This window comes from Pecten maximus, chromosome 19, assembly GCF_902652985.1.
Source record: "Pecten maximus chromosome 19, xPecMax1.1, whole genome shotgun sequence".
NCBI classification, from domain to species: domain Eukaryota; kingdom Metazoa; phylum Mollusca; class Bivalvia; order Pectinida; family Pectinidae; genus Pecten; species Pecten maximus.
The window spans coordinates 8142076-8165308 of record NC_047033.1 but is presented as its reverse complement, the minus strand read 5'-3'; the positions used below and the strand labels follow the sequence as shown (position 1 = coordinate 8165308).

At 36.1% G+C, this 23233-nt stretch overlaps 1 protein-coding gene across 1 annotated transcript in view; it reads right to left on the bottom strand.

The window, feature by feature from the left end:
- Positions 1-2097: 2097 nt before the first annotated feature.
- LOC117317365 overlaps positions 2098-23233 on the bottom strand; it is a 34978-nt gene continuing 13842 nt past the window's right edge. The window contains exons 5-12 of the mRNA XM_033872167.1: positions 22814-23058; positions 21379-21467; positions 19402-19541; positions 18169-18336; positions 9919-10055; positions 9130-9236; positions 5556-5650; positions 2098-3700 (exon numbers count right to left, since the gene is read on the bottom strand). Coding sequence (XP_033728058.1) covers positions 3682-3700; positions 5556-5650; positions 9130-9236; positions 9919-10055; positions 18169-18336; positions 19402-19541; positions 21379-21467; positions 22814-23058 — 1000 coding nt within the window. The 3' untranslated portion in view covers positions 2098-3681. The remainder of the gene's footprint in view (positions 3701-5555; positions 5651-9129; positions 9237-9918; positions 10056-18168; positions 18337-19401; positions 19542-21378; positions 21468-22813; positions 23059-23233) is intronic.

Genomic DNA, 23233 nt, shown 5'->3' with positions numbered 1-23233 from the left:
AGCTAGGCTGGAAGCATACTTGGGTTCTATATACAAGAGGCCCAATGGGCCTGTCTCGCTCACCTGGCTCTACAGCAACTTTGAAGTTGGTTGAGGTCATTTCTACAGATACTATGCTGATTACTTCTTTATTCAAATATCAGAGTAGGCTAGGTTTATTCATATTAATAAATTTTCTAGTCCTTTATTCCAGCATTCTATTGGCCTAATATCAGGTCTCAAAGGCTCTTGGCTATCGCAAAATTATTAGTTACAGATTTAAGCCGATTTCACCCCTGTGACCTTGAATGTAGGTCAAGGTCATTCATTTGAACAAACTTGGTAGCCCTTCACCCCAGCATGCTTAAAGCCTAATATCAAGTCCCTGGGCCTCTTGGTTATTGCGAAGAAGTTGTTTGAAGATTATAGCCTATTTCACCAATGTGACCTTGAATGAAGGTCAAGGTCATTTATTTGAACAAACTTGGTAGCCCTTCACCCCAGCATGCTACAGGCCCAATATCAAGTCCCTGGGCCTCTTGGTTATTGAGAAGAAGTTGTTTGAAGATTATAGCCTATTTGCCCAATGTGACCTTGAATGAAGGTCAAGGTCATTTATTTGAACAAACTTGGTAGCCCTTGATCCCAGCATGCTACAGCCTAATATCAAGTCCCTGGGCCTCTTGGTTATTGAGAAGAAGTCATTTGAAGATTATAGCCTATTTCATCTCTGTGACCTTGAATAAAGGTCAAGGTCATTTATTTGAACAAACTTGGTAGCCCTTCACCCCAGCATGCTACAGGCCCAATATCAAGTCCCTCGGCCTCTTGGTTATTGCGAAGAAGTTGTTTGAAGATTATAGCCTATTTCACCCATGTGACCTTGAATAAAGGTCAAGGTCATTTCTTTGAACAAACGTGGTAGCCCTTCACCCCAGCATGCTATAGGCCCAATATCAAGTCCCTGGGCCTCTTGGTTATTGAGAAGAAGTCGTTTGAAGATTATAGCCTATTTCACCAATGTGACATTGAATGAAGGTCAAGGTCATTTATTTGATCAAACTTGGTAGCCCTTCATCCAAGCATGCTACAGGCCTAATATCAAGTCCCTGGGCCTCTTGGTTATTGAGAAGAAGTTGTTTGAAGATTACAGCCTATTTGCCCCATGTGACCTTGAATGAAAGTCAAGGTCATTTCTTTGAACAAACTTGGTAGCCCTTGATTCCAGCATGCTACAGGCCTAATATCAAGTCCCTGGGCCTCTTGGTTATTGAGAAGAAGTTGTTTGAAGATTATAGCCTATTTCACCTCTGTGACCTTGAATGAAGGTCAAGGTCATTTATTTGAACAAACTTGGTAGCCCTTCACCCCAGCATGCTACAGGCCTAATATCAAGTCCCTGGGCCTCTTAGTTATTGAGAAGAAGTTGTTTGAAGATTATAGCCTATTTCACCCATGTGACCTTGAATGAAGGTCAAGGTCGTTTCTTTGAACAAACTTGGTAGCCCTTCACCCCAGCATGCTACAGGCCCAATATCAAGTCCCTGGGCCTCTTGCTTATTGCGAAGAAGTTGTTTGAAGATTATAGCCTATTTCATCTCTGTGACCTTGAATAAAGGTCAAGGTCATTTATTTGAACAAACTTGGTAGCCCTTCACCCAAGCATGCTACAGGCCCAATATCAAGTCCCTGGGCCTCTTGGTTATTGAGAAGAAGTTGTTTGAAGACTACAGCCTATTTGCCCCAAGTGACCTTGAATGAAGGTCAAGGTCATTTCTTTGAACAAACTTGGTAGCCCTTGATCCCAGCATGCTACAGGCCTAATATCAAGTCCCTGGGCCTCTTGGTTATTGAGAAGAAGTTGTTTGAAGATTATAGCCTATTTCACCTCTGTGACCTTGAATGAAGGTCAAGGTCATTTCTTTGAACAAACTTGGTAGCCCTTCACCCCAGCATGTTACAGGCCCAATATGAAGTTCCTGAGCCTCTTGGTTATTGAGAAGAAGTTGTTTAAATGAAAAAGTTGACGCCGGACGGACGGCCGGACGGCCGGACAGACGACGGACGCCGCACCATGGCATAAGCTCACTTGCCCTTCGGGCAGGTGAGCTAATAATGTCTGATTTGGAAACTGAACCGGTCAATTTTTGGAAATATGCTTTCCTTCAACACAAACAGCAATTCCAAACTGTGTTTGGAGCTTTCGGAAAACTGTGTTTCATTTGTCAAAGAATCTTGAAGACTAGAAAATGTCTGTACGAAATGATGCAAAGAACCTTCTGTTATGATACTGTGGAGTGTTCCCAAGATCAAATATTGATTCAGAATTTGGAATGAGCTACACATTGTGTCCTGTGCAGTGTGAGTTCAGTGACGACCATTGACCTTGACCAATGGCCACCAGAATGTGATCAAGTGAAATAACACTTTCGTGTAGACATGAACTAAATCTGGGATTCTCAAGATATGTTATTGATTTGAAAAAATGAATGTGGCCCGTGTAAAAGAGGTCAAAGTTCACAAAGGGGTCAAAGGTAAACTGTGGCCCAAAAGTGAACTTTCACCAAAAACCATGATTTTATCAGGCATGTGACTTGATATCATGATATTATGGTGTAAATATGCGAAAGATCTGTTCGAAGGTTCTCAAGATGTTACTGATTCAGAATACAAAACGGGACACAACAGACGGAGATGGATAACACTACATTCATATGTATATACTCCCCTTCCTACAAAAAATAATAATAGTGGGGGCACAAAGCACATAACAGGCATGGTGAATAAGTCATGATGGCCAGTGTATGGTTAAAAGACTGATTTAAAATGATTTAACCGGAAAATTTCCAGATACGTACTCAATAATGACTTCAAGGACAAAATCTATTGATGTTTCGAGTGATGTTTCATCCTTTCAGAAACTTAGCACTGGTCCCAACTGTTAGTATTTCCAATGCTGATTTCCTTTATATATTAAAACTTTTCCTTATAAATTAATAATTCACAATAATCATTTGGTTGGAGACAGGCAGGTATCAAATTTTTAGCACTAAATTGTTGTCTGTTAATGTTATCAAAATCCAAAATTGCTATCATAATTTCTGAGTAACTGAAATTGTTCTACATCTCAATAATGACCATTTCTGTCTTAGGTAAACAAATAAATAATCATCATAAATATATTTTCTAATTGCTGATTTTCATTTTAACTACCTTATTCTATGAAAACAACACTATACAGTCAAACTTCATTATCACAAAGTCTGATAACTGGAAGGCCCTGCTTAAGTCAAAGTAAAAATTCAGTGTTCCTTGAATAAAATTCTTTAAAAAATATTCTTGGTTACCTTGAATACTTGGAATATTTTCCAGAGCCCCACTGACTTTGAAATAAGGAGGTTTGACCACATATGATTTCCACTGAATCCAATTTACGTTTTAAATTCGAATCACTAATTTTTACAGTTTAATTGTTAAGGTGTTACTAACCAATCTAAATGTGAGTATTTTGAAAACACATGTCAAAGAAATGATAAAAAAATGGCTGATAAGGATTGCAATAACTTTGAAGATGAGTGCAGTTTCCATATATTGCATTGTTTCGCTCTCACTCAACAAAAAAAAATGATCAGGGTTTACACATAAGACAACTTAAGCTGAATTCAGTCGTCAACATCAGAAACCACGTCAGTATATCCTTCATCAGGAAAACACATTATCCCTGTAAAGAAAACAATTGAGAAAATATTTAACATCAACAGAACATTCGAGAGACTAGATTTTAAACTTAAACTAGTCCCGTTTTATCTCTCTATATCCATGTATAAATTAATCTAGTCTAGTTTATACTCTGTATATCTAATGTATATATTAATCTAGTCCTATTTATACACTGTATATCTATGTATTAACTAATCAGGTCCTATATATATCTCTGTAAGAAAAAAGGCAGACATGTTTTTACTCTGTATAAATATATTCATCTATAGTCCTATTTTGACTGTATAACTATGTATTAATTAATCTAGTCCTGTCTATACTTTGTATAACTATGTATTAATTAATCTAGTCCTGTCTATACTCTGTATAACTATGTATTAATTAATTTAGTCTGTCTATACTCTGTATAACTATGTATAAATTAATCTAGTATGTCTATACTCTGTATAACTATGTATTAATTAATCTATTTCTGTTTATACTCTGTATAACTATGTATTAATTAATCTATTTCTGTCAATACTCTGTATAACTATATATTAAATAATCTAGTTCTGTCAATACTCTGTATAACTATGTATTAATTAATCTAATTCTGTCAATACTCTGTATAACTATGTATTAATTAATCTATTTCTGTCAATACTCTGTATAACTATGTATTAATTAATCTAGTCCTGTCTTTACTCTGTATAACTATGTATTAATTAATCTATTTCTGTCTATACTCTGTATAACTATGTATTAATTAATCTAATTCTGTCAATACTCTGTATAACTATGTATTAATTAATCTATTTCTGTCAATACTCTGTATAACTATGCATTAATTAATCTAGTCCTGTCTATACTCTGTATAACTATGTATTAATTAATCTAGTTCTGTCTTTACTCTGTATAACTATGTATTAATTAATCTAGTCCTGTCTATACTCTGTATAACTATGTATTAATTAATCTAGTCCTGTCTTTACTCTGTATAACTATGTATTAATTAATCTATTTCTGTCTATACTCTGTATAACTATATATTAATTAATCTATTTCTGTCTATACTCTGTATAACTATGTATTAATTAATCTATTTCTGTCTATACTCTGTATAACTATGTATTAATTAATCTATTTCTATCTATACTCTGTATAACTATATATTAATTAATCTATTTCTGTCTATACTCTTTATAACTATATATTAATTAATCTATTTCTGTCTATACTCTGCATAACTATATATTAATTAATCTATTTCTGTCTATATTCTGTATAACTATGTATTAATTAATCTATTTCTGTCTATACTCTGTATAACTATGTATTAATTTATCTAGTTCTGTCTATACTCTGTATAACTATGTCTTAACTAATCTAATCTGTCTATATTCTGTATATCTATGTATATATTAATTTAGTCCTATGTTTACACTGTATATATATGCATTAACTAATCTAGCCCTATTCATATTCTATATATATATCTATGTATGAATAAAGCCAGACCTTTTTTTACTCTGTATATGTATAAATTAGAAAATTTTTGTTGTATTTGTCATTTTGAGATGGATTCACTTAGTAGTAGCTGGTGGCTACCTCAAAGAACAATATATAGGAGGCTCCTCAAATTTCTATAAGAGATCAATAAGGGAAAGGTCCCTAGCCCAATGACACATCCAAAACACTACAGTCCACGACAGCCTCCTAGGCATACCTTTCTTATACTGTATATCACTTTACAGTGAATAAATATGTTTTACAAATTCTTCTGAAGTCATGATAAACTATATGTGGAAAAGGTCTTACTAAAATCTCAACACTAAAGGTATATCTCTTTCTAATCTAGATTTTGATCTTTTTACCTGTCTGTATCATCATACTTGGGAAACTCGGGGTTGCTTTTGTTTCTCTTACTGTTTGTGTCTGAACCATCGAACATGGAAACTTTTCTTGAAATCTGAAAATTAAGAAATACCTTAAATCCAAGGTACTAAAAACAAGAATTCCACAAGAATGGATGTGTCACCTGCACAGCAAGTTGATAACGAAGAAATAGATAAATTTTTCACTTCAAGAAATAATGTAGCAAGAATTGTAAATTATGTTTCTGCGTCGATCTTTTGAAATGTCAAATTTGATTTCCAAAAGCAAGACCAGCATCACTCAAGTATGCTTCAAATTCCGCAATAGAGAGTACCCACTTTCATTAAATGAAGCTTGAGTTTGATCGGCCCAAGAGAACTGGTTGAGTAATTGCACAGAAACAGACTACTTATAGTAATGGTGACCTTGACATTTGACCTTTGGACCAGTAAAAGAATAATTCCATGTCAACACTTGCGGTAAGGAGAAACTACATACAAATTGAGTTTGATGGGACAAAGGAACTTGAGTTATCAAAGGAAAAGAGGTTTTTATTGCATTTTTGCCCGTGAAATATAGAAACTTATCAAACTAATAAAACCCATATTTTCACTGCAGCGATAAGCAGTGAGGAATATAAGATTTTGCAGTGATAATATAAGTATACTGCAGCAGTGAAAATGTAAGTTTTGCAGTGAAAATATAAGTTTTTTGTTTTTGACCAAACAGAGCAAACCTTTGTATTCACCTCATTGAAACTTGCCAATCTTTCCTACCAAAGCGAAGATAGATATATTGGTTATTTTGATTGTATTTCTGAAATATCCAGTCTATTTTTTGACAAAATACTCATAGCTATTCATGCACAGATTTTCAGATATCAGCAGAAAATGCTTAAATTGCATTGATCAGTCCTTTCAAAATGGCTCTGTCAAGTTGACATGGAGTGATATGTCACAAAGAGATGACGTTATGAATTATGTTACTGATTCATGCCCTTTTTGACACTATTATTTTTTTTTATGTTTTTAATTTCATTTTTATGACATATATCAAATGCAATAAAAAAATGTAATGATTTCTCAATTAATATAATATATATTTAACTCGTATGACAATATTTAGATATTTTTCATTCGTACTTTGCACTCGCGAAAATAATGATATTCTGTCATACTCGTTAAATATATGTTATATTAAACAGAACGTTATTCAATATCCTCTACATATCTTTAGTAATAGTGACTTTGACCTTCGACCTTTGGACTAGTTAAAAGACAATCCCATGCAAGAACTTTTGGTAAGGAAGATCTGCTTGAGTTATTACACAGTAACCTCTGTGTAGACAAGAATCTATTGCATGGAAACAGATTTTCCACTTATAGTTACAGTGACCTTGACCTTTGCCCTTTAGACAAGTGAAAAAACAGGAGGCCCATTAAAATTGGCCTTAATGATCACCAGAGACATATAACTATTTTCTATGTATTTACAATGTATTTCTAAATAGTTCATAAATAAATACATGTAGTAGTATAGTTTCGTCCTCATAATTTTTAAAATTTTGATTTCAATCAAATATGATTTCCTTGAATAAACTACAGTAAAGTTTAGCACCTTTTCGGGGAGAAACATGAAACCTATATATGGGCCATGAAATTTACAATTTTGATAAAATCACCTTCAAGTTAAGACCTTTCCATCCATGAAGAGTATTTGACCCACAACATAGGATTTCCATCAAGAAAATGATCAAAAATATGTTATCTATCTGATGGTCACATTTATATGCTATACCTATGTTTTCTCTACATTTCTGTTCTTTAACCATCATTTGATTACTGTGACCTTGAACTTTGTTGGTCAATTTCAACTATTTGCATAACTATTGCAGCCAACAACTCATGCTGTGGATGTACTAATTATCAAGTGTATATGTTTCACAGTAACTAAAAAAAACACATTTGAATTGCAATTTATGGATAATTATGAATTTTGACCGAAAAACATTCTTCAAAGGACCATTTCTGCGTCATTTTTGATGACTTTTGACATACACTTTCATAAAAGTAGGTCTTAGCTATTGAGAAGAAGTTGTTTGAATATTTTAGCCTATTTGACCCATGTAACCTTGAATGTAGGTCAAGATAATTCCCTTGAACAAATTTGGTAGCACTTCACCCATGCATGCTGCAGGCCTATAATATCAAGTCCCTGGGCCTCTTAGTTATTGAAAGACACCGCACCACAGCATAAGCTCACTTACCCTTCGGGCAGATGAGCTAAAAAACTCTTTGCCCTTCGGGCAGGTGAGCTATAAAACTCTTTGTTTGATAAAGTTGTTTGTCACGAGTCTTAAATGTTATCTTCGTAATGTACAATGCACTTGTAGTTTGGGGGGAAAATCCAAAGATCTGATAGGTGATGACAGCCTATTTGATACCTGACTTCTAATTCTTGTTTGTAATGGAATACAGAGGAGCCCACTTATTTGCGTATCGGTTATTTGAATATCCCGCTTATTTGCATAAAATTCTCAGGTCCCGATTTTTTTCTTCTTTATCTTTGTATTTCAATCCCGTGTATTTGCATCGACTAAAACACCGACTCCCGCTTATATGCATATAAAAATTCAAAAAAATCGAAAATTTTTAATTGATTTTAGGGTATTTTTGTGATTTTCCCGTAATAAAAGTTTTATGAAATGTGTTTTAACTTACATTATTGATTCGACACGATGTACAACGTTATCTTATCATTAGTTCACACTTCGTCATTACAGGTTACATTCGATGCATCAATATCGACATTGTTATTATTTAGACCATATCAGTAGCAATGTGCAGAAGAATTACTGAATAAAATATCTATATGCCTCATCTTTTGATGAGATTTGTTTATTTATTATAGCATCGATCCAAACCTTTGTTCTGTGCACTTGAACACTCGCTGAGGCAGGTTGCGATCACCATGATTGTTTACTAGTCGCGTTTCATTGTGGGGGCATATGTGTAATGAACGACAACTCTTTCTGTGTGTGCGCCATTTTCCAAAACAAACCCAAATGACAATACACATGTCACGGTCATTTAAGACAGTCTATTGCTTCAGCAGTTCATCATCTATGATCAAACAACTAATATACTCATAGCAGTAACACAACGCATCTCGAGACGATAATGAATGTTAATTGAAACGATGACATTGTACATCCTAGTGCCAACCCACGCGTGTATGACCGATATAGGACCCAGAGACTCGGAGTGACAAGTAGTAAACGATGAAGTGTATGCAAATATTTGTACATTTACAAAGAATAACAACCCATGTTTTTCGTATTTACTCTTATATTTTAAATAATGTATTTTTTTTTAAATATATTTTTAATGCAAATAACGTAAACAATCATATAGCGCCCATTTTGAGTACCTACCGGACGATCTACATGTGTATAAGAGGGGCCAAAACCCAACTCCGCCTATACGAATACTCCGGTTATTTGCATATTTTGTCATGGAAAAAGGGCTATGCAAATAAGCGGGTTGCTCTGTATAGCATTTAACATGATCTCACCTTTTTACTAACTTTACAAAGGATCTCTTGAAGGGGGACAAATATTCCATGGTTTTTCTTGCAAAAGAAGTATCGTTTTCCACTGATGTACCCATCATGTTGGCCACCTGAAAAGATATACAAATTGATGTAAAAATTGTAATTACATATACTGTATTAGACATGTATTCTCAGTTTTCATAAAATAATTGTATTGTCAGTTCAAGGAATTTTATGATGCCATATCAAAATTTAAAGAATTACTAAATCAAAACCTAATTTCCACAATCCTCCTGCAACTTAAATTTACTGTACCTGGGAAATCAAATATTAACTCCAACAATCGTCCTACAACTTAAAGTTTACTGTACCTGGGGAATCTTAATTACCTCCATGCACACTCCTCCTGCAACTTAAAGTTTACTGTACCTGGGGAATCAAATCTTAACCTCCACAATCCTCCTGCAACTTAAAGTTTACTGTACCTGGGGAATCAAATCTTAACCCCAACAATTGTCCTATAACTTACAGTTTACTGTACCTGGGGAATCAAATCTTAACCCCAACAATTGTCCTATAACTTACAGTTTACTGTACCTGGGGAATCTTAACCTCCACAATCCTCCTGCAACTAAAGTTTAATGTACCTCGGGAATCAAATCTTAACCCCCACAATCGTCCTACAACTTAAAGTTTACTGTACCTGGGGAATCTTAACCTCCACACTCCTCCTGCAACTTAAAGTTTATTTTATCTGGGAAATCAAATTTTCACCTCCACAATCCCCCTGCAACTTTAAATTTACTATACCTGGGGAGTCCAGCTCCAGCCCGACGAACAACATGTTGGGGTGTCCAATTCCGTCCAGGTGACCAAGGTAACGTATAAAGCCTGTCCTGTCTCCCTTGGCAACAACATGGTCATTCATCTGGACTTGTAACCTGTGGCTGTTGTAGATTTTTATTTTCTTAATTCTATGTCAAAAAATGCCATTACATATTACAACACCAACTTCAACAACATTTTTATGATGATTTAGTGGGAGACCTTTGATATTTTGATAATCAACGGAACATGAGTACTGTATTTATAGCCGATTATTTTCAGGGGGATGATATTTTGCAGCATTTCACAGGCCATTGATGTGGTTGCGAAAATTTAATCTGTGAAATATTAAGATTAGGGTAAATATTATCATTAATGACATAAACTGCCAATAAAACTTTTATCACATTCAGTGTTGTGCTGTGATTAGCTCTGTTCATCTAAGGTTATTTCAACAATTATAATTATTCATAACAGATTACAGTGCACTCTGTCCAAACCGGACTCTCTCCATGCAATCCGGATATTTGCCAAAACCGGCCAAATAATTTGGTCCCGAAAATTCCCTTCTTTATTTATAGTAAATAAACTCTGCATAATCCGGACTCTATCTATTCTGTAATCCGGCCATATATTCGGGCCCCATTCCTTCTGTATACTAGTAAATCTACTCTGTATAAACCGGCGTCGGTCCCATTGATGTCTCCCTGGTAGCGTCATTGTCCACAGGTGGCTACAGCTGGATAATCAACTAAACAGCTGTTAGGTACAATAAAAAATGCATTTTTGTCAAGTTATACCCATAACTTTATGTGTTTGTAAATGTATCGTAATTGAGAAATTATAAACAAGGGAAATTTGCTAATTTCCGACATGAAATTTATAGTTGGGTGGTGTGTGTTTAGGGCCTCTAGGAAGGAGGTCAGTTCCTCTCTGGTGTGGGGCCATATGAAAAATATGTCATCAATGTATCGCCACCATACGATGGGTACTTCATTGCAGGGTGGAATTCTTCCTACAAACCCAAAGTACAGCTATGGGAACAAAAATGACCCCCAATTATGCCATTATCTTTATGGACTATTTAGAACAAAGATTCTTATCCACCTGCAATGAAGTACCCAATGATTCGTATTATCAGAAATTATAGTGACACTTCAGTGGACTTCTTAGATACAACTAAAAAATCAAAGTACTGGAAGTACTGTAAACGAACATTATTGTTTAATGCAAAATCAGTAATCTTCTAAGTTTTAAGTTGATAAATTTACTGATATCGGTTAAGGAATTAATTGCAAATAATTTGAAATGTTTGCAGCTGTTCTGATTTGATTGTACACATGCATGTTTCTGTAAGGTCCTAATTGAAATTGGAAGTTTGTTGATCTATCTTGGATCGATGAAAATAAAAGATGTCTTCTTTCTTTCGGGAAGGCATCATCAGTTATAATACAGCCAGGACTCTGTGACCTTATTGATGCCAACTTCTAATATGCACTAAATTTAGGCTAGTTCCATCGTTAGTTTGGCATACATAGTTGTATTTCAACTTAATATGAAGAAACACACATAAAGAATTACTGAAAACCAAAACCAGAGCTGCTAATCAAGGCCCGAATTAAGAATTATTCTATTGAAACTGTACTCAAGCATTTATGGTACTTCAAAACAAAAAAACCTGACTCCTTTTGTTCAGGAATCATTTGATGTTAATAAATCTGTATAGGAGAAGATAAACTTCTGGTATAATTACAGTATTGTAAACAATGTGATAAAGAATAATAACCAGATAAAGACTATCTTCATCGAATAATTCAGCAAACAGGAAAAGAAAACTTCAAGATTCATTTTCAACTTCAAACCTGATCACAAAGATTACAGTCCATTCGATGGGACGACACATTCCCTATTTATTGTCCTTTTCCAATGTTGATCATCCAATCATACTGAACCACACAGTTCAGCAATGTAATTGCACAAATCACACCTTTATGTGGTGAGAACATTTTTGGGGGTGTTATAATATTCCATAACTGTATGCAAATTGTGAAGCATTCCATATCTATAACTATATATATACAGTACTGTATATATTTACACATATCAAAATTGGAATGACACGGGAGATTTGCAAGTTTAATCATCAGTCATGGGAGGTTGATGTAAAATGTTATATTTACCGGGGTAATTAGTAATTTTGAGAATATATTTATGAAGCTCTATTCTGTACATTCTACCAGTGCTTAGAGAATGGACACAATTATATGTTCTCCAATGTCAAAATTAATCATATGTAAAATATTAAGGGTTTATTCGCCATTCTAGGCCTGATTGCCGTCATAGTAAAATTATCAAAATGGACTTGAAATCAATATTTTTAAGAGAATGATCTATGACTTGAATATTTCATAAAAATAATGTAATACATCGTTTATTCACTTCATTCAGATCTTCAGACACCATATAATTTGTGAAGTCATTTATAGAAATATATGAACCATTTTGTTATTGATTTATAGTTCACACAAGTAAGCACTAGATGTAAGCAGTAAGTATATGTACTGCTATCTACTGGCATGATTTTGAGTACAGTAAACTACACTCGCTTTGTGGATATTGACAGGATAACATATATTTACATACTGATTCAATTTTAGAATTGTAACTGCAATCTTGCAACAGCATGGCACAAATAGTCGTCTGAACATTTGTTGTATTTTCAGTTTATCAATTCATTGATTACTCCGTGTTTGAAGTATGGTGTAGTGAGAATTTCAAGTCTTGATCATGACTTGATGAAAATTTTAAATTAACAAATTATTAAAATGAATTTGCTTGAAAAATAACACAAGTTCCACAGCAATATTATATAGAGAATCAATCACAATATATCAAAAGTTATAAAACTACAAATAACAATTAACGGCTGAATATCAAATTAAGTGAATATCACAAGTCTTTTTGCATTTGTTTTTAGATAATCCGGATTTCCGTTTTCCGTCTTTGAAAACAAAATACGTAGACGTATTGCATAGTAAACGTAGCCATATGTACATATGTAACAGCTGATTTCAATCAGATTGACTTAACATGAACTTAACACCGTCTCAGTAGTTCGTCACAATCGAAAATTTGATCGTGAATTCGGTATTTTGCAAATTCTTTCAAAATACTTCCAGGTAAAGGAAACAAGAGGCCCATGGGCCTTAACGGTCATCTGACTTTTAATTAAAACCCTTATATTATTGTAGTATGCATTCTCTGTAGCAAGTATATAGTGGCACTGTTGGCCATGGTGGCCATCTTGGATATCTGACCGACCCAATAAATAATAACACTTGGTCTGGACCATCTAAGGATCATTTCTGGTAAGTTAGAGCTGAATCCCACCGGTGGAATTTGAGAAGAAGTTTGAAATAGGTGTTGTTCAGGAAAACCATGATTGCGCAATCATGTTACAAAATGGCCGCCATTGCTGCCATTTCAAAGTTTTTACAAGGCCGAAAAAATAACAACACTTTGTTGGCACTCCTTCCTTAACATTCTCACCAATTTCGAGCTCAATGGCACCAGTGGAACTGGAGAAGAAGTTTAAAATGTGTTTTTTAAGATGGCGGATATGGTGGCCATCTTGCATTTCAGACCAATCTAAAAAATAACAACACTTTATCGGGATCATCTCAGGAACATTTCAGGCAAGTTTCAGCCCAACAGCACTGGTGGAACCGGAGAAGAAGTTTAAAATGTGTTTTTGAAGATGGTGGTTATGGTGGCCATCTTGGATTTCGGACCGACCCGAAAAATAACATCACTTGGTCGGGATCATATCAGGATCATTTCAGGCCATTTTCAGCTCAAAAGCACTGGTGGAACCGAAGAAGAAGTTTAAAATGTGTTTTCAAAATGGCGGCTATGGGGGAAATCTTGGATTTCAGACCGACCCGAAAAATAACAACACTTGGTCGGGATCATATCGGGATCATTTCAGGCAAGTTTCAGCTCAATAGCACTGGTGGAACTTGAGAAGAAGCTTAAAATGTGTTTTTCAAGATGGCGGCTATGGCGGCCATCTTGGATTTCGGACCGACCCAAAAAATAACAACACTTGGTCAGGATCATCTCAGGATCATTTCTGGCAAGTTTCAGCCCAACAGCACTGGTGGAACTTGAGAAGAAGTTTAAAATGTGTTTTTCAAGATGGCGGCTATGGCGGCCATCTTGGATTTCGGACCGACCCGAAAAATAACAACACTTGGTTGGGATCATCTCAGGATCATTTCTGGCAAGTTTCAGCCCAACAGCACTGGTGGAACTTGAGAAGAAGTTTAAAATGTGTTTTTCAAGATGGCGGCTATGGCGGCCATCTTGGATTTCGGACCAACCCGAAAAATAACAACACTTGGTCAGGATCATCTCAGGATCATTTCAGGCAAGTTTCAGCTCAAAAGCACTGGTGGAACTTGAGAAGAAGTTTAAAATGTGTTTTTCAAGATGGCGGCTATGGCGGCCATCTTGGATTTCGGACCGACCCGAAAAATAACAACACTTCGTCGGGATCATCTCAGGATCATTTCAGGCAAGTTTCAGCTCAAAAGCACTGGTGGAACTTGAGAAGAAGTTTAAAATGTGTTTTTCAAGATGGCGGCTATGGTGGCCATCTTGGATTTTGGACCGACCCGAAAAATAACAACACTTGGTCGGGATCATAGCAGGATCATTTCAGGCAAGTTTCAGCTCAATAGCACTGGTGGAACTTGAGAAGAAGTTTAAAATGTGTTTTTCAAGATGGCGGCTATGGCGGCCATCTTGGATTTCGGACCAACCCGAAAAATAACAACACTTGGTCAGGATCATGTCAGGATCATTTCAGGCAAGTTTCAGCTCAAAAGCACTGGTGGAACTTGAGAAGAAGTTTAAAATGTGTTTTTCAAGATGGCGGCTATGGCGGCCATCTTGGATTTCGGACCGACCCGAAAAATAACAACACTTCGTCGGGATCATCTCAGGATCATTTCAGGCAAGTTTCAGCTCAAAAGCACTGGTGGAACTTGAGAAGAAGTTTAAAATGTGTTTTTCAAGATGGCGGCTATGGTGGCCATCTTGGATTTTGGACCGACCCGAAAAATAACAACACTTGGTCAGGATCATCTCAGGATCATTTCAGGCAAGTTTCAGCTCAAAAGCACTGGTGGAACTTGAGAAGAAGTTTAAAATGTGTTTTTCAAGATGGCGGCTATGGCGGCCATCTTGGATTTCGGACCGACCCGAAAAATAACAACACTTGGTCGGGATCATCTCAGGATCATTCCTTGCAAGTTTCAGCCCAACAGCACTGGTGGAACTTGAGAAGAAGTTTAAAATGTGTTTTCAAAATGGCGGCTATGGCGGCCATCTTGGATTTCGGACTGACCCGAAAAATAACAACACTTGGTCAGGACCATCTCAGGATCATTTCAGGCAAGTTTCAGCTTAATCCCACTGGTGGAACTTGAGAAGAAGATTGAAATGTGAAAAGTTTACGCACGGCGCACGGCGCACGACGACGGACGAAGCATGATGACTATAGGTCATCCTGACCCTTCGGGTCAGATGACCTAAAAAATGCATATGGTCTCTATACACACACCAAAGATTAATAGATCCTATATTGGGTCCATTCTCTCGTTAAAATATCGATTTGGGTCCACTATCGGCCATTTCGGTAATTCAACTCTAACGACAGTCGGGCCGCGATTCGCAAATGAAAAATTAATTTAAAATTCGTAAACCTCTAATATTTTACATATGATACAATTAGGCATTGAAAAACATATATGTGGGTCAATTCTCTGAAAATAATGCCAATTTATATTATAATTAAGCCCCATTTTTCTTCGTTTCGGTATTTCCAATTCTGCTTCACCTGTGGTCCGTTTCAGTAAATATTCTAGACTTTGCCGAAATAAAAACAAGCTATATAATTGTTCATTTTAAACATGCCAACTGCCAACCACACGTATCTAAAAATGTTATTGTTGATATCATCTGAATATTGCCGTAGTTATCTGTCACTTCGATTGTAAACCCATTGCCAAAGTCATGGAAGAATCGACCAATCAAATTGGTTTAACGTTTTAATTCCGTAATCTTGCAGTTACCTCCCTTACAACAGTAAATACGTTCCAAGTATCGCCTACAACAACCAATCCCTTGCACATGGCAACAAGATATTATCATTTGCATTTGATTTATTGGTCGTTTTCGTCAAAGGAAAATGGAATATGGAAATCGATGACAATGTTAACGCTATGACCAGTCACCCTGACTACAAATGCCACCTAGTATCTACAGTACCTTTCTCGCAAACATGTACAGTAACATACAATGATCGTCTCGTACCTATAGTATGATACAATGTATCGTCTCGTATGCCGTTATTGATATTTTTTTTTTCTAAATTATACAAATACTCATCTAGTTGATAATGATGTAACATTCTAGAATATATATATTACACATTTAAGTAAATCGCGGACATATTTGCAGACCTATGCTATAATGTCAGCCGTTTTGGAATGAACACGGAAGAGCAAAACTTTCTAAACATCCTGAGACGAATGCGCCTGCGCAATATTTGTTTACATAAATATATTGACCTGGAGTTATTCGCAAAGTTCAGGTTCATTTAGTCTTCACATTTCGCTAGCGTTATGTATTTCTCAAATCGTATGCATCTTGAAAACATCTACTGAATACATTTCAACATTTTCGGTAAAACTACTACATAAAACGAAGATGTTTTTGCCAGTAAATTATTTGAAGCGTAAGGCTTGGGGGCAGCCATATTTCATTGAAACAGACAGTAGATGGCGTATTGGTGAATGTGGCTACCAAATATGGTCATATTTCTCAGTCCAGTTCTTGATGGCAATAACCGAACATTAATGTTCGTTTAAAAACGGGACTTTGAGTAGCCGGATAAACAACAAACCTACCAATGCCTTCCACTATCTACATTACATTATTAGGAATGAACCATTGGAAAAACAAATGAAAACTGTTAATTTTAATTTTAATTACATTCAAAGACTGGTTAAAGGTATAAACATAAGGCAATTATCTGCCCTTTATTTATTATTAGTATTACGTCATAATTAACAATCGACTGTTATCCTCCTGAAGAGTACTTCAGGGGGGATTTTACCTGTATAAAATTGTCCTGATGAAGACCCTGCGATAGGGTCGAAAACTAGTAGACTAATAAAGTCTCCACTTATTGGTTAAGCTTGCGTATATTGCGGTTATTCTCCCTTGTTTATAATCAGTTTATTTGCTTTAACTGCCCGGCATACCTTTAAGGTATCCATACTCAACGCGAATTTCCACACTATGAAGACCCACTGAATTCCATCTGACGTTGGCTCCTCTCCCCTCCGAAGTAATTGAGAAATGTTTCACGCTGGCTGGCTTCCCCTTCGAAGACCTCACTACAAGAATGTACCCGGATGAGGAAGTCGGGAGATGACATACCTTTTGTATTACTCCGTTTATATTATCAACAAACACGGATCTCGCGACAGCTGCCAACATTAAGGACCAATAAGAAATTGAGGCTATACTAATTCCTCAGATTGGGAATTGTAGAAAGTGTCAGATAAGTTGATTGTTCGGACGCGGTGGAAGGCCTCTTAAAACAAACAACAATCAGTGATTGTTTTCAACCGACGTAACGTACATATAGTGTCATATTGCCAGTGTTGAATTAAATTATGTTATTCAATTCAAAGTTATATATGCATGAATAATGCACAATGACATCTTCTTTATAATATATCTTTTATTATTATTGTTTTTTTGTTTGCATTCAACAACAATATCAAGTAGAATCTCTACAATCCGGAACTCTCTACAAACCGGCTTTATTTTGTGGTCCAAAAGGTGTCAGGTTTAGACAGAGGGCACTGTATATTTTACTTCTGATCAACAATCATCTCCTCATGTCTCACATATTTCTAAATTTCTTACTTGTTATGGTACAATAAGTGTTAAAAAGTTTGTAATTTGATATCGGGGGAATATTTGATAAATAGATAACCTAGCTCTTATAAGATCACAAAATTTTAATAATCTTTTGTATTAAAAGAAATCACAAAATTTTTGACCCCCGAAAACAACCAATTATAAGGTAATTGATACATAATTTAAAACTAATTTTAGGGAACTGCAAAGTTTCTTAACTCCAATCCAATAACTTACCTGACAGAAAATTTTCTGTGGTTTCCTGGAAATCCTTCTGCAGTATGCTGTGTCATATCTTCATCACTACCAAAGGCTTCCCCACAGGCCGCACACTTACAGCCATGGAGTGGCTCACAGAACAATGGGGAGATGGGCTGCACTTTCTTCACTCCAAATTTCGGTAAACTTTAAAACATAAAGATATTACATTGTTTTGTGTCAGGATCTTATATGCTGAAGTATTCATATAAAACTTTATCTATAAAGAAAATCATTAGTACAATGTGTTCTAGAATTGCTTAGCCGACTGCGAGAATGAAATGATATCGGTATGGATCAGATGTGTATATAATAGAATGGATGTTGTGCTATTCCAATCAAACCCAATAGTCTGTGGCATTTGGTTTACAAGTCGTATCATTTGTTCCAGGGGAGGTTAACTGCACTGATGCTTATTTGTCTTGCATTTACACTTTTTTCAGTCTAGCTAGTAAAGTTCCACATAGCATGAACAAGGAATGGCATGCTTATTCAAGGACATTGTGAAATTCAAGGAGATTTGAATAAATTTGAATTTTTCAATAAGGCCATGATCCAAGACTTTTTAAGGCTTAAAGTTAATATAAGCCTTCAATGCCACACAGTGAAATTCAGAACTTTTCAAGGCAATTAGGCCAGGATTCAAGGCTTTTCAATGCAAAACTAAATGTAAGACTTTCAATGCCACACAGTGAGATTCAGGATTTTTCAATGCAAAAGGCCATGATCGAAGGCTTTTTAAGACCGAATAGCAACCGTTGAGCAAGCTTTTCAGGATAATTAGGCCAGGATTCACGGCTTTTCAATGCAAAACTAAATTTAAGACTTTCAATGCCACACAGTGAAATTCAGGATTTTTCAATGCAAAAAGGCCATGATCCAAGGCTTTTTAAGACCAAATAGCAACCGTAGAGCAAGCTTTTCAGGATAATTAGGCCAGGATTCACGGCTTTTCAATGCAAAACTAAATGTAAGACTTTCAATGCCACACAGTGAAATTCAGGATTTTTCAATGCAAAAAGGCCATGATCCAAGGCTTTTTAAGACCAAATAGCAACCGTAGAGCAAGCTTTTCAGGATAATTAGGCCAGGATTCAAGGCTTTTAAAGGCAATTAACATAGAGAAATTAAAGATCTTTTCAGAACTCTATGCTCCCTGCTATTTAGATAAGGAAAACAAAGATTATGCCAATCAAAATGTCATTTACTCACCTATAGCAGTGCTTTGACTTTTTGCTATTGTGGCTGTTGTTGTTGTTTACCCAGGTCACACGATCCTCCAGGTATCTCAGACTATCACATTCGTTTTCGATATAAAACTCTCCAGCACAATCTGACTCTAAATGTGTCATCTGTATTGTGAAAAAAATTTACCATACACAATATCAGAATCATTGCTGATGTGAATGATTAAGTCACCTTCCGGAGGAAACCTATTTAAATCAACTTTAAAATATCATACAATTATTGACCTGTTCTCAGGTAAATTTTAGGATTTATCAACTGGAGGTTATATCTCGCTGAGCAAAATATCAAATTCAATGGTGAATACATCCTCATATTAACCTGAAACAGGTCAATAACTGTTTAATTATGACTTTTCTAGAAACAATTATGTATTACAGTTAATTTTTTTCTTAAACTGCAGCACAGTAGGTTATACACTGCAAGGTTGTGCCATTCATCTGTGAGGAACCAGGGATTTGGACTTCGTTTTCACCTTGCAAACACTGATTCTGTAAGCTTCATCAGTGTAACATCGAAATATATCAGAGGTCTTATGACCAATTTTGAATCACCATATAGGAAAAATGACAGTCAATAACTCATACAATAAAAATTAATATCTCACATTCAGTATTACAATATTCTGCAGCATGTAAGTATCAATCAAGGTCTTCCTGAGAAATAGCAAACCTTATACAGTGGACCCGCGATAATCCGGACGCCGATATTCCGGAAAACTCACAGTCCGGACGGAAATGCACAGGAACAGATTTCCGTAACGTTATTTGTACTCACCAGTCTGGAAATTCGGATTCCGATTCCGGAAGCCCATTTTGGGAACGGAACGTACTTTTCATTAGTAAATTTCCCTCAATAATGCGGACAATTTTTTCACCACGAGGAGAAAAAAATGTCGGGGCAAGTCACCCGTGTCGACAGCTGTACAGACTATCGCTTGACACTGTGCGTAGTCATAGCAACCGCTGCCAGGTCATAGCCCCGGGTGTTTACCTGTGTTACAATGTGTAGCTTTTGTTTTTATAACGGTACATTGCTTTTTTTCTACGACCTAAATGTTACAGAATTTATGCACAAACATACAGTATGTGATACGATAATTAATCAATCTCAAATACATGGAATAAATTTATGATCGGTAATTAACATCATTAACACTTGTATTGGGTAAACACGGATGTCGGCTTGTAACACCGTTACGTGAAACGACGACTCATTGAAAGATGCATGTTATTATAATTAATTACATACACATTTACGTATTAAGCAGTGATCACAAGAACTGGGTTGATTACACACAAATTAGTCAATAGTCGTCTGATACTTAACTAAGCGTCACATTGTTAAGTGAATACGGGTTTAATAATTATCGGACAACTTGGATAGTTCTCGCTGGTGTCGCGTACTTTTAAATAGATAGCTTGGGGTTTCTGGTACGTAAAAATCATAAAAAAAAACATGGACTGACGGTAAGTTGTAAAATCCGTGTATTTTATTTAAGGTATTTAACGTTTGTAATTTCTACTTGTTTGTGAACCTCCGGGACGTGACACATGTGTGTTGTTTGTAGGTCACATGCCCGCTATAAATAAAACAACTTTCACTTTACATGTTCTTTTAAAAACATCAGAAACATAAGTATATTTATTGTTAAAAAGTATGACAATTAGACGTGTTTATGAAACGTCCCGGATTGTATATAATCAAGGGAGATAACTCTTACACGACAATTTTTTTGACCTGGTACACAAAATTCGGCAGTCCGGAAAACTCGTAATCCGGACGGTTTGGACTGGGAACAAAGGTGTTCGGATTATCGAGGGTCCACTGTATACACATCACCTTTGATCGATCTAGTAAGTAAAACAACTCCAGGACAGTGACAAAAGAATTATTTTAGGATAGCTAGACCACAGAAGAAGGGAGATTACTCCAACATCTTACCTCTAAATCTCGGAGACGGCATTTTAAATTTGCAATCTCTTTGTGAGCTGCACCAAGGTCATCAACCAGCTTGGAATTGATACGGACAGCTACAACAAATACAAGAGGCCCATGGGCCTTAATGGTCACCTGAGATTTGAAATATTTCAGTTAATTTAATTGACCCTTTTTGGTCCTGCCCATCAGCCCCTAGCGGTCAGTCAGGGCCAACATGTGTATACCATTAAGCTGTCATCCAATGCTGATAATGTTAACAAAGATAGAATGAATTCCAATAGAAATCAAACAAATCATAGTCAAAAATGTGATTTTCCCTATATAAACTATAGTAAAATGTACCCCCTCCCCAGGGGCAAACTTGTGACCCCAGGGTCATGAAATTCATAATCTTAGTAAAGCACCTTAGACCCTTCCATCTATGAAGAGTATTTGATTCCACCTTATTTGGGTCTTGAGAAGAAGATTTTTGAAATTTCAGTCAATTTGACCCTTTTTAGCCCCGCCCATCAGCCCCTGGGGGTCAGTCAGGGCCAACATGTGTATACAATCAAACTGCCTTCACAAGGTGATAATGTTAACTAAGTTAGAATGAATTCCAATAGAAATTAAACAAATTATAGTCAAAAATGTGATTTCCATATATAAATTAGAGTAAAGTTTACCCCCTCCCCAGGGGGCAAACTTGAGACCCCAGGGTCATTTTACAATTTTGGTTAAGCACCTTAAGACCCTTCCATCTATGAAGAGTATTTGATTCCATCATATCTGAGAGCGGAGAAGAAGATTTTTGAATTTTCAGTCAATTTGGCCCTTTTTAGCCCCGCCCATCAGTCCCTGGGGGTCAGTCATGGCCAACATGTGCATGCCATCAAACTGTCATCCCATACTGATAATGTTAACCAAATTAGAATGAATTCCAATAGAAACAAAACAAATAAAAGTCAAAATGTGATTTCCCTATAAACTATAGTAAAGTTTAGATAGTAGAGAAGAACATTTTTGAAGTTTTAGTCAATTTGCCCCTTTTAAGCCCCACCCATTAGGCCCCTGGGGGGTGGGAACCATATAATTAACAATTTTGGTTTACCTTTAGCCATACAAACTTGCTGCCAAATTTCATTGAATTTGGTTTAGGGGTTTTGGAGTCAAAAATGTAAATTTGTTTACAGACGCACGACAGACGACGCACGACGACGGACAGAAGGTGATTAGAATAGGTCACTTGAGGCTTTGTCTCAGGTGACCTAAAAGGAGATTCATGAATGAAACTGAGGCTCTACTAGTAAACCCAGTAAATTATTAAGATTAAAATCAAAAGGATGAAATTTTGTACAATTAAAACTAAAAGAAAATTGTAAATATTAAGAATTATGAAAAGAACAGTGACGAATGCTGTGTGACTAGAGTTTAATTAAAAAGACAACTATCAACTTACTTTCCATAAACTGCTCCTCTAGATCATGCTCTAATACGTTCTTTGAGAGACATTTTGAAACTGGATTTTCCAGACGAGACACCGGGTCCGTAGTTTCTGTAGGGTCTGATGTCACCATAGCAACTGAAGATGTCAGAGGGTCAGAGTTCTTGAGAGGGTCGGAGGTCGTCAGGGGGTCAGGAGCTGCCTGAGCTACTGGAGTGGCAGTGCAGATGTCCTCAGCTGGTTCACTGGTACTGACAGGACTGCAAATTAATTTCAAATTAGTCACTTTTGGTTGAGGGGAGGAGTCAGGTGCTATTCATAAACAAGAGGCCCATGCATGGGCCCTTAACGGTCACCTGAGTTATGATATATTTTAGCATATTTGGCCGATGTGACCTTGAATGAAGGTAAAGGTCATCCATTTGAATAAACTTG